This window comes from Amphiprion ocellaris, chromosome 8 (genome assembly GCF_022539595.1).
Source record: "Amphiprion ocellaris isolate individual 3 ecotype Okinawa chromosome 8, ASM2253959v1, whole genome shotgun sequence".
Classification (NCBI taxonomy): domain Eukaryota; kingdom Metazoa; phylum Chordata; class Actinopteri; family Pomacentridae; genus Amphiprion; species Amphiprion ocellaris.
In genome coordinates, this window is record NC_072773.1 from 7,660,334 (window position 1) to 7,673,810 (window position 13,477).

At 40.3% G+C, this 13,477-nt stretch overlaps 1 protein-coding gene across 1 annotated transcript in view; it reads right to left on the minus strand.

Moving 5' to 3' along the window:
- mfn2 (mitofusin 2) overlaps positions 1-13,369 on the minus strand; it is a 32,011-nt gene extending 18,642 nt beyond the window's left edge. Inside the window, exons 1-7 of the mRNA XM_023298565.3 lie at positions 13,193-13,369; positions 9,415-9,596; positions 6,912-7,047; positions 5,002-5,164; positions 4,739-4,863; positions 3,509-3,617; positions 3,285-3,392 (exon numbers count right to left, since the gene is read on the minus strand). Coding sequence (XP_023154333.1) covers positions 3,285-3,392; positions 3,509-3,617; positions 4,739-4,863; positions 5,002-5,164; positions 6,912-7,047; positions 9,415-9,592 — 819 coding nt within the window. The 5' untranslated portion in view covers positions 9,593-9,596; positions 13,193-13,369. The remainder of the gene's footprint in view (positions 1-3,284; positions 3,393-3,508; positions 3,618-4,738; positions 4,864-5,001; positions 5,165-6,911; positions 7,048-9,414; positions 9,597-13,192) is intronic.
- Positions 13,370-13,477: the final 108 nt, after the last annotated feature.

The following is a 13,477-nucleotide window of genomic DNA, read 5'->3' on the forward strand; positions in this document are numbered from 1 at the left end:
AACACAAGACACTTGTGCTCCAAACAAGAAGGATGAGCACTCAATGAATGACCTAGGATCCCTGACTTATCACTATACACACCAGTGAGCAGTGATTCCTAACACATCTCTGGTGGTCATCTGGTGGAAACCTCCCGTCAGCGGTGTTTGGCCTGTTTAGTCCCACAACACCTCCAGGAGGCTAGGCGGTGAATTCTGGTGTCTCAGATTCACAGCTCCTAGTGCCAGTTCACACTGCTTCTACACAATCCAAACAGCACTGCCACGTTCACCTGACCCAGACCCGTTTAGGAGATGCTCCAGGTAGTGACCAGTGCCGATGTTACCAGTTAGCTAATGCATGATGCTGAATACCTTGTGCCAACTACTAAAAACTGACAAAGAAACCATACTTGTAAACTCCAAGCGTGCTAGTGCTAACTCTAAATACTAATGCTAGCTGCAAGACTACTACCATGTCCAAAGGAAACCTACTGCCAAAGAAACTATACAAGCCAGCTCACCAAACTTGCTAGTGCTACATGTGAATGCTATCCACTAATTGCTAACATACTTCACTACTTCAGCCAAGCTCACCACAGACAGAGATTATACTACCATATACAATACCATATCCACTGACTAGATCTAGTAGCCACATCTGCCATGTCCCTCACAGTCTTCCTCAGACTCTGCCCCTGAACTCCCAGCTCCCTCAAAAGTGAAACAGCTGACTCTGCAACAAAACCTCTACACCCTACTTCAACTGGGCGAACTCTAGTTTTCCATCCCCTCTGCTCAGCCTCTGTCTTTAATTCTGCATATCTAGCCTTCTTCCTCTCAGAAGCTGCCTCCACTGAATTTTCCCATGGGACTGTTAACTCAATAAAATCTTTTCATTCACAGACCATGAAACAATGTCTGGCCTCAGATTAGTACACACTATTTGTTGCGGAACAACAAGCCTTCCTTCTAAATCTACCTGCATTTCCCAATCACAAGCTCCTACCAGGTGGTCACATCCCTGCCTCCTTCCTGACTTTAGGGCCATATCCATCTCCCTCTCTCGAATCACAACTAGCCTCTCCTTACTAGAACCTCCAGAATTCACCTGCTTTCTCCTCTCTTCAATTCCTGCAGCTAAGCTTCTCAGCACCTGATTATGTCACCATGAATACCGGCCTTGTGATAAGCTAATTCTACAACCAGACAAAATATGCTGTAAGCTTGCAGTACCTGAGCACAACGGGCATGATTGGTCGCCATCTACCCAGAGTCTCAGGTTCTGGGGAGTTGGTAACACATCGTATGTTGCCCCTATTAGAAACTTAATACAGCTTTCTTCCATACTCCACAGGTCCCTCCAGCGAAGCTTCCTCTTCTCAACACCTTCCCAGTTCAACCACTGCCCCTGTTTGGCCTGACCAACTGCCTTTGCCCCCTTAACAGTTCCTCTTGTCTATGCATCTGTTTCAGTACAAGCATTCTTATCACCTTTGGACCTGTTCTGTCCCACGCTGGTTTGCCTGGGCCAAGCCCCAAGCCTCCCCGGCCAAACTGAACATGACCTATTATTTCTGCATGCCTAAGAGCTGCCTTTGACTCCTGCACTACTGCTCTTGGGTTCCATTTCCTCCCGCTGGTAGGATTCGGAACCACATTGCTCAATAAAATGTCCTTACTCCCAGAGAGTAAGAGCTGTCCTAACTTTGGTGCATTTAAACTCCTCTGTTAGACTAGATACCAGCAGCTGAAGTATCCCTTTCCCATGCAAAGCTACACTGCTTAAGCACCTAGCAACACCCAACCATTTCCTAATAAAAGAACTAACTAGCTTTTCCATTCTCTCTGCAATGGATAATGGGACTTCATATATGGACACTAGCCACATTAATCTAGGATACAGGCCAAACACCACAACCTCAGTTTTCCTGAGTCCTGATTTATATATTCTATCCAGCCCTCTTGCAACATCTGTTTTAAATTGCACAACTTGTTCATTATCATTCAGGTCCACATTATACTACCTTCCTAAGCTCTTGACTGACTTCTCCCTAATGATAAGAATTTCCTCACCATCTACGGAAAATTTCTTATCACTTTCTTTCCCTCTGTATATCAAAATACTCCTCGATTTACTAGGCTTGATCCTCATACTAGCCCATTTGAGATTCGTATTCATTCGATCTAACAATCTCTTTGTACATTGCACTGTTGCAGTTATAAGGGTCATATCCTCCATATAAGCTCTAACTGGCAGAAGACGCATTCCATTCTGCCGTCTCTCCCCACCTACGACCCACTTGGAAGCCCTGATAATTACCTCCATAGCCATTGTGAAAGCTAACGGTGAAACCGCACATCCCGCCACAATACCAACCTCCAATCCAGCCAACCTGTTGTAAAATCTCCTGTACTTGAACATAATCAGATGTTCTGGAAATATGCTTTCACCGGGTTATCAACCATCTCTGGCACTTTAAAGTAGCGAAAGGAACTCCAAATAAGGCTGTGCTGCACCGATCCAAACACATTAGCCAAATCTAAAAACAACATTCAAATCTCTCTTGTCCCTCTTAACCGTCTGAATCCGATGCCAAATCATGCTAGTATGCTCCAAGCACCCAGAAAATTGCAGTATCCCTGCCTTCTGCACTGTAGAATCTATCAGACCATTCCTCACTAAGTAACTAGCCAACCTCTGCGCTACAATACTGAAGAAAATCTTTCTCTCGATATTTAGGAGAGAAATCACCCGAAACTGGCTACAGCCGGATGACTCCTTCTCCTTAGGGATGAAAACACCTCCTGTCCTACGCTATGCTCTTGGTATACTTTTATATTTTTATTGTACTTCCACATCTGAATAAACAGAGCGGTGCTCTCACTTCCATGTTGTGCTACATATCTGCTCACAATTCAGTGCACCTCCTAGAGGCAAAACATATATGAAACTGCACCAAAAAGGCCTCATTTAATGAAAATCTGCTTATCTACAGATAATATCACATTCCCGAATCAAAGTTACTCAGTGGTATGCATAGCCAAGACTTCGACCAACCACCACAAAACTTAATGCGGTCTGCCATTGTCAAGGACATTCAAAACATAAACGCAACACCCAGCAGCTAGGAGGCAGCTTTAGGTGCTTGGAAAACCATGAATTAAGATAAAACACAAACAAAACTTGAAAAGACATCCCTGCAACAATGGTTAAATAGCCACATACCAGGGGTTTATGCATATATCATACAAACACATATGTTTACGGGTGTAGATGTTTTTCCACCGTGAAACTGACTAACCTCTTCCATATATTCAGGTTCTGAGGCAGAGGCATCCCAACGGTTGTTGAGGATGAAAATGTTGGGACTGGACAGGCGCTCATTGACTTTGTGAAAAAATGACTTCTCCTGTAGAAATAATTTGCAACGGTTTAAAAAGGTATTAGTTGAATGCAAGGTAAATTTGAACCATTCTGTGGCTGACTGACAGCTTGTGGATGAAGCACATTGTAGTCATATCTCACCGTCTGCATCAGGGTTGACTCCGAGTTTGCTACCAGAACAAACACGTCCGCATCCAGGCAGAACTTGTCAATCCAGCTGTCCAGTTCTGTAGTAACATCTATACCTGGGCTGGAGGAGAAAACATGATGTAGAATAAGCCATTTACAGTTCTGGATGGCAGCTTCCAGGCAAGACAAGTGTCTGGCATGTTCCAGGCTGTCATGCTGTCATAAGTAGGATTTATACTCTGCCAAGGAACGCGGCAGAGTTATGTGACAATCAGCGTATGTCTGTCCTTCCGTTAATCTGTCTGTGCGCAACATTACTCAAAAATAGATGGATTTGGATGAAATTTTCAGGGAAGGTCAGAAATGACACAAGGACCAAGTGATTAGATTTTGTCAGTGATGCGGTTCAGAGTCTGGATCCACGGATCTGTTAAAGATTTCTGTATCATTGCAAGTTAGCGTAACTAACTATGCCAAGCCAACGCTACATCAGCTGCCTGCTGACATAACGTTCACTTGATTGTGATCCTAGTACAAATTGACTTATCAGTACTTATCCATTGGAAATGTACAAGGAACAACTGATTAAATTGTGGGGATGTTTCCAAGTCCTATCAATTTCCACTGCCTTCTTCATATTTAGGTCACATGATTCGGTATCCGTACATAACATAAACATGTATTGTCATGCCTTTGAAGGCATTAATAATTTCATAATAGTTAAAAGGTTACAAATAAGTCCATGGTATGTAAATAAATAAGTTGATTTCAGGTTAAAAACTGTTGAAGGGCAATGGTTAAAAAGCTATCGGAGTGAAACACTTTTTCATAAAAGATCGTCTTGATTATTTTTTGGAGCGAGTGTTCATCTCGCATATAGACAATCTTTGATGGTTTGGTGGAAGACAGACTGGCAGTACGGCAGAAACAGCGTTGGAAAGATTGCATGTATACGCTGCAGTGGCTACACGTTTGAGCCTAGAGAAATTTTCGTCTTTGTAAGTATAAAGTTTACAAAGCACTCATATAGAGGCCACGAGGTTATGATTTATTACTTCAGAAAGTTGTCTAAACTCTGTTGTGTTTTCATTATCAGCTATGTCTTACCTCATAAAATACAGGTTTAATTAAATACATAAATGAAATAATCTTACAACACACTGTGTCATGCAACTTCACAATACCTACAGTTACATACAACCCTCCCAATTTGGTTTAAAATGCTGTGAACGTGGGTCTAACCTGTCTAAAAGCACCAGATCATCCCTAAGCAGAGCACACTTGGCTTTAGGCCACATGACACAGACTAGGCTGCCTGCATCCAGGTCCTCATCCTGGTGGAGAGCATGGGCCAGTTGGTTCACCGTCTGTAAGTACACACAATATCAGCATCAGTTGGGTTTTCACCTTCATATTCCACTCCCACAAAGTGGAGTTGTAATTTTGTGATGGACAAATTGTGACTGGCATTCATGTATGCATGCCAAAGCACTAGTTTTTCTGACCTTTATGCTCTTCCTCTCCTCAGAGCCTTCTGTGAGGAGGAAGGCCTCATTGCCATCTGTGCCTTCTACCCTCAGGAAGCAGTTGGTGGTGTGTCCTATTCCAGATGGCAGAACCTTGTCACACAGCATGGCATTGATCACTGAGCTCTTTCCATTACTGGTCCTACAAAACATGTAAGGAGACTGTCAGCAGTGTCACATGCCTTTAAACCTGCAGTCATTCAGTAAACTTACATTTTCTTTAACAGACCTATATGGTGAAAATCCATTTTTCTTTCTTTTTGCTGTTATCAACTTTGAGGTATAAAATAAAAGCTGTTAGGTTATAAAGACATTAACTTCTGGAATTCCTCAAACCCCTGCCACAACTAGCTAGCCTTCCAGCTTTGCCAGCCAGTAAGAATTTGACCCAGGTGCTATTTAACACCTAACTACCCAATAGTTGTCCAGCTCTGTGACTGACAGCTCAGTTGGGATGTGTACTCAGCCCTGTATTAAACGAGCCGCAGGGCAAATTTTTTAAATACTGGAGGACTGATAAGCTCTAACAGCAACGGTTCTGCTCACGGTACTTTAGAAAGTAAAAAGAAAGTTGTCTGTTGAAGCTCCAACAGACAGAACATCTTGTGTCTGAGGTGTGAAGCAGCTTTGTCACCCACCTGCAGCTCTGTGCAACAAGAGAAGTAAACGTCCAAAACTAAGACTCTACTTAATGCAGAAAATGTTCAGTGACACAAGAGTAACAAGTTGTTTGCATGTGAAAGCAGAAACACAGCCTGTCGAAACATTCAGGAAGTTTATCACATACAAACAGAGAAATGCAGTTTGACTGTTGAGCTTCTGTTCATGCTAACCACATGTTTGCTAGCAGCCCGCATGTGGAGAAGTAAATTATATGAACAAGACTTAATTATGAAAACTAATTTTCCTCCAGCCATTAGTTTAACTTTGACTGTGGTCACAAATTCAGTCTTAAATTCAGTATTGCTGGATCTGTCATTCAGAATGTTAGTTTCACTTTCAGGGCACAGAACAACACTATTTAGTGAGTCCGGGGCTGCAGACAAAATCTGTCTTACTTTATTTTTACTGTATCTCTGACTGAATGTTAGTGCTAGTGGAAGAAGTAGTACTTAAGCTGTTTATTTCTGCACTGATTTAATACTCAAAAGTGAAGAATTTAAGACCTTTTAATCAGTGTACTGATATTTACTTATTATTTGGTGAAGATGGAACTTTTAAATCTGATATAATGCTTGACTGTTAATGGAATATGTTATTTTGTGAGTAAAACCTATAAGACTCTGATCATCCCATCATAACTAACTAAATAGTGTCTTTATTTCACATTATATTTATCACATTGTAGTATAAAATAGTGATTGGTTCAAAACAATGTTCTTGCAGAGTGCTACTCAAGAATAGTTATTTATATGCACAGTACATAAGAGAAAATAAAGCAATTTTAATTATTTTCATAATTAGTTGAATTTTTTGTCTTTTGAACAAGAAGGGGAAAAAAAAAACAATCAGAAAGTACTGATAAGAGCCCAGATAAAGTACCAAATCAATAAGCAGTACCATGCCTAATTGTGTTTTTCCTGAATGGTTTCAGGAACAGTACTAACAACGGCCATAATACCAGGAGTTATACACGTCATGTTGAAATTAAGCATCGTTGCAGTATTTTGAGCTGAAACACTTCAAGACACTCTGGAGACAGGCGAGACTTTGGTGAAAGGGTTCACAATATTTGACCTTAAAAATCGATGTTTAAACTCTAGTGTTAGGACAAATTTAACATCTTTAGATTTTTTCTAAAATATTGTGGCTGCAAGAAAATGTAACAATTCTTACTCAGTACAAATAAAGGTGTGACTAGACAGACTGTAAGTAGCACATATACATACCTTCCAAAGAAGACCACCTTCATGTGGCGGCGGGCAAGCACTTCTCCAATCCCTGCTACTTTGGCAAGGTAACCCCGGACATCTTGGACCTGCTCCTCCGTGGTGACGGGGTCCAGCTCTTCACTTCTGTAAGCATCTAACATGTGAAGATCAGACAGGCTTTCTTAAAATGCAAAAAAATATATATAGAAAATGCACTATTCTAAGTAGCATTTTCATTTTCACATGCTTGCATGGGTATACAATGACCATATCAAAATGAAATGGAAAAGGTGATTGACATTTTTTGGTTTTATAATGTCAGCAGACAACACTGGAACACAATGCAAACAATGGAATCAAATTTTACATTAATGCAGGTCACCATTAGAATTAAAAGATTTTCTGATCATTTGAAACTGAAAATGAAAACAGTACGTGGCATTTCATTTTCAAAGATTTAACCTAATGTACACTGCAGCTGGCAACAGGGGGCCAGCACAACAGCAACCTGACCCATTTGTAGGAAGGGAAAGTTGAGACAATACAGACTGGGACTAGCTGGTTAGCAGCAACTAAAGATGTGGAAAAGCATAAACACAAGTAACTATATGCAGTGAGAATATTAACAAAATCAGAGCAAAACAGGACATTGAGTTCAAGGCAAAGTGTTCAGGCAACAATAGGCAGACCTAATTATATGAATACAAGTTTAAATAAATCTGTTGGCAGAATTATGATTAGATTGTGGAAGGTCATTCTACCCCAATAGATGACAGTATGTATGATTGTTTGACAAGACTGCCAACACATGTAGAGAGGAAACTGAAAGCTTACACTTCACATACTCTTGTTTCTGACCTAACACATGTTCAAGCGTGTGCAGGTAGAACATGCTGAGGAAGCAAAAGAGAGACACATGCATTCTTTGGGGCATGCACCTGACATACCCCTCCCTACTCAATACACCCCACCGACACATTGTTCCCAGTCAGGCACACTCCCCAGGTGGACAGCAAGGGCTGCCCCAGGTGGACAGTGCACTGCGCCACATCATAAAAACTATTTAGGAACGGCTATAGAAACACAAGAGCCCAACATGCTGATCCAAACTCCAAATTCCCAACTCCCCACTTCCCAATGTGACGAAGCATCCATGGGATGCGCCAGAATTAGTGCTGTCATGATACTAAAATATTGACTTTAATAGGATACCTGCCTAAATAAATCAATACTCGATGTTGGAACGACATCTCAACAAAAACCTACAACATGAGGAAAAGCAATGGGATAACTGAACAGATTATTTTTTTTTAAAATGCATAACAAAGAACATTTCATGGCATATTTTTTTTTGGCCGTTTTGCCTTTATTGGATAGGTGCACTGGAGACGGACAGAAAAGGAGGGAGGAGAGCTGGGGGAAGACATGCAGCAAAGGGCCGTGGGCAGGAATCGAACCCAGGCTGCTGCATCAAGGACCAGCCCCTGTACATGAGTCGCCCGCTTAACCTGTTGAGCTATCCGGGCGCCCCTTCATGGCATATTTTAATCACACACTTGGTTAATGGGAAAGTGAACTTTTTAAACTTAAAAAATCCGAATAAATCAGTGACACAGCTGCTGGGCATTATAGCGAATAAATCTGTTTAAACAAAATCCTTCTGGTGCAGCAGCATATACACATCTGTATAGATATGTATTAGAAAAACAAGGTGTAGTTCTCAAGTACCTTTTGGTTGTTATAGGTACTGTCACTAGTTTTCCCAGCCGTTTTGGCAGGTCCAGTCCCCATTTATCATTTATTAAAATTTTTACATGGAACACAGTAATCTGATGTCCCCCTGTAAAATATCTGTTGTCGTTAATAGTTAACTTTATATTTGTGTGTAGCACTAGCCAGAAAAAGCCCATTCAACAGAGGACACACCCTGCAACCCACAGGACACCTGGGATCTGCTGCCAATCGACCAGTGCAAACAACATTTCTTACACCAAATTTCTTGGTCAAATGCATTATTAAATCCTTCTTTGTGGATTTAATAATAAATGAAATTGCTTACCCAATTTTGAACCAATTTATCCATCTATTTTGTTAACCTTTCAATACTTTCATAAGGTAATTCACCATATTTTCCTTGGACTCCTTGATTAGTTTAACATAGTAACAAGCTTTGGCATGTCGAAAGTTCAGTTTCTTGAATTTCCTCCAATCATGTCCTTCTGCTGAATGAAATCTACAGAAGATGCTCATTTAACCATAGTAACTTATATTTTGTATTTAAGTGTGGGATTTTCTAAAAATAAAACTCTCTTAATCTGGCAAACTGTGGACATTAATGGATATCTTTTCTATGTAAATTCATACTCATTTTGTGGTCAAACTAGCAATACAGAAATGTTGTAGGAACAATGTAGTAAGATTGCCATTTTATAACTTCTATGTGAAATGATTAATGATTCAGCATGTCACAGTGCCTTCACATTACCATTAAAAGGGTGAGAGTACTTTGTTGACATAGTACCTTCCAGAAAGGAATCACTCTCCTTGATGTAGGCCCCCAACTGTTCAAAGATACCATTGATCTTCTTCTTTGCTGTAACAAAATGCTTAAGTGGTGATGCATTCACTTCTGCCATCATTCTCTTTTCCTTCTTGCCGTGAAATGGATTCGTGTTGGGTCGTGGAAAAACCAGAGACATGACACTGGACAGAGGATTAAAAAAAAAAAAAAAAACAATATTATAATCATGCCTGGCAAAAGAGTCAGAGTCACTGAAAGAAAAGGAGACACAAACATTTACAGTCCAGGTGGCACAAACACTTTATCTATTTTACATATCTTCATCTTGTCACTGCCGACTCACAAGCAACTTCAAGTAGTTAAGTGTCCTAATTACAGCCCACTTGCTACCAGGAGTAAATGATACATGTACTAAATCTGAGTCAAGGACTACATGATGTCCAGTTTGGTGGGTGACACAGTAAGAATTTGACCAGATTGGCTGCCAGTAAAAAATCTTGCAATATTAACATTGAATCATACTCCTTTCTCTGTCGTCGGAAAAGTTTAAAGATGATGCTCATTTTCAGAAAAAAAGCTTCTTTGGTTCTGTGTAAATACATGAACTAACCTTTTCTCTGATGATACTGAACAAAAGCAGACAGGGTTTCAGGATGTGTCTTCATTACTATATACACCTGACTTGAGAGCAGGTCTTCAATTCAAGGCTAAGCATCACTGCCTCCACTGGGAACTATATCTACTACCTAGTAAAACTGAAGTGATAAATTCATCTTACCAGAGATCTGTAAACTTGCTGGATATGCCTGAAACATTTTGCTGTCTTTCAGGGAACTCTTAATGATAATGGAAAGATATATCACTGCTAGCTTTACTCTTCTGTAATTCAATATCTCCCAGTTTGGGTTTAGAAGGAACACATCTTCACTGCTTTTAGGACTGGGTTAAGAATTGTTCTGTTTGACAATGCATATTACATGTGAGTGACTATGTCCTAATCCTTAGTTATGCTGCTATAGAGGTAAACTTCTGGGCGACTTCCCGTGATGTCCTGAGCATCTCTCCTCTTTCACTCAATTTTATTCCACAAAAAAACATGAAAAAAAAATGCAGGAGTTTTTAGGCAATATGATATTTGAAAATGATATGTTCTGATCATCTAAGACAAAGCACTCTGAAAAAAAAATTACTTGATTTTCACTTGGATAAATCTTACATTATGAGTCTAATTAAGAGCCTTTTATAAGTAATTTTTTGGCCTTATGAATATCAAAAAATATGGAAAAATTGCAATCTAGAAAAATGGGGGGAAAGCATTAATTAATGGTGAGTATTTTTCTAAGCTGTTATTTTCTGTTGTCATTTTGTAGCTAAATAGATTTTAAATTGTAGAGGACAGTCAGCAACAAAGATATGTTGTAACTTTGGCAAACAAACTGTATATTAAGCACTCTCTGTGATGTTTGTTGATGTAAATTAGTGCCAAAACTTGAATAAAGTCTTCCCTAAATCACTTCACTCAACTCAAAGTATCACAGCTTGTGTGTCCGTCCCTAAATGTGACAGCTCAGATCAAACTTCTGGAATGTTGAAAGTGATATGAAATGTTACTACATTGGACCGTATAAGATTGCAGGTGCACCTTATATGGAAATATGACCAGGGTGCACATTCATACATGAAGCAGATGCAATAAGTAGCAGTCAAATGTCTGATTGGTACTTATTGCACATGCTACATGGTGCAGGTATGAAAGGAGCTTTAGTCTGGTCACAGTGTTGGATTGTTTGTTGCTTAGTGCTCATCATTATCATTACTGCAACAAGTTGTCAGGTAGAATTCTAAATCACTTCAGTGTACACAGCTGATCCTGGCTTATCCCCTCTGTTTCAAATTTGTGAAACTCTTCTTATATTTGTGACACCAGACTAAATGTCTGCACTAGATTTTAAGAGACACTGGGCAGGCTGCGACTCATGACGAACAGTTAACTGTAAGACTGATCAATTATAGGGTTGAAAAACTGGACAGCATTTTAACATTCTGGGAAACTGACAGTGGCCACCACCGCCTGTGTTCCAGTTCAACTGGCGATCAGGTTAACTGGCGATAGTTGCCGTCTTCAGATGTTTCGTCCGCAGATTCATCATGGCCAGACCTGGCTGTGTCTGAAGATAAAGATACTAGACAGAGAAGACCTCGCCGAAAAACGTCAGCATCACTAGGTAATCTATATCCATGTAAATATCTACAGACAGTAAAAAGAAATGTGCTGGCCGAAATAAAAAAGTATTTTTCAAGAATGGTGAGAAGATTCGAAACAATGTAATCCAGCGATAAAATTACGATACCACAGTCTTACTCATCCTGCCACCGATCAGTCCGACAAACATCCCGCTTCATCCGTATAGATCTTTGTTATTCTGTCAATATTATACGTTAACCACTGTCAATATATATATATATACATTTTTTTTTAAAATGGAAGTTAAGAGATTCAAACTCTGGTCAAAACAAAGAATAGTTTATTCGTTTTAGACAGTGAACCAGGAGCACTTACTGGATGTCTGTGGATAACATGGTCTGAAATGATGGGTTAAGACGGAGGACTGAACATGTTTTTATTGTTTTCTGCGTGACTAGTTTTGACAATGTGGTCTCAGTTTGTTCTGATGCATTTTAGCAAATCAAGCTAATGTTTGCTGCCTATTATGATGGGAGGCTGCTGTGGATCTCAGTGTGTTTCTGTGAACAAACCCGAGTTAAACTTGAAGTTCTGCTCTGGATCTGTTCCACTGAACGCACAAACACACAACAGTGGACGTGCTTCTATGTTGTTGGTTTTCTTGGTGAGACAATAATTAATTTTCTGGCTCTTTATTAACCAGGCCGTCTGTGTTAAGTTGTGACTATCCCCAATTGACATGGGGGTGTTTCCTAAACAATCACCAGGTGTTATATACCTGACAGAATGACAAAGATCTATATGGATGAAGCGGGATGTTTGTCGGACTGATGGGTGGCAGGATGAGTAAGACTGTGGTCTCGTAATTTTATCGCTGGATTACATCGTTTCGAATCTTCTCACCGTTCTTGAAAAATACAAGTTTTTTTTTTTTATTTCGGCCAGTACATTTCTTTTTACTGTCTGTAGATGATATTTACATGGATATAGACTTTATTAACTAATGATGCCGACGTTTATCGGCGAGGTCTTCTTTATATAGCATCTTTATCTTCAGACACAGCCAGGTCTGGTCGTGACGAATCTGCGGACGAAACATCTGGAGACGGAAACTAACCTGATCGCCAGTTAAACCGGAACACCTGAACAGAGAAGGCCATTACTCAGCTGTGACCTTTCACACAGTTTGAAGGTAGCGCTGCAGTCATGAACTAAATGTCGTCATAAAATAATTAAAATCTACTGCATAGATTACTACATGAATCAACTGCATATTTATTTACATTCTGCAAATTACCATTGACTGTTAACAGTTGCACAAGCTAGCCTGTGTTAAGATTGTCACATCAAGTAGCATAAGGCTGTACTCCTGGCTAAATCCCCCTATACCAATCAAATGTCTATCAGGCCTTGCGTTACTTCAGTTAATTTGCTTTAACTTTCTTGGTCCTGCTTGACCTGGCAACGCTCCGACTGCATAAAAGCCACTGCTAAATTACAAGCTAATAAGCCCTCCACCTAAGCTACCTTAGATTAGCCGCTATCGCTAGTTACCGTAATGCCAAATAAGACTATTTCTGTTTTGTGACTTACCGTGGTTAGGGAGTCGTCCCTCACAAATAACCTTCTTGCATCCTGGCCCGCTGGCTTTTGAAATGTCTACAAGCTAACCAGCTACTAACGGTACCACGCGACTGACTGTTGAGCTTGGAGTTAGCTGTCTGCTAAGCGAGTTGGGGGTGTCTAGGGCTTTTTCTTCTTCTTCTTTGTATGCTTCTTCTGCTTCTTCTTCTCCTTTGTTGGTATGATTGGCAGTTGGCAATCCAGATTAACATCGCAATACTGCCACCTACCGGACTGGAGTGTTGACCAGTGGAT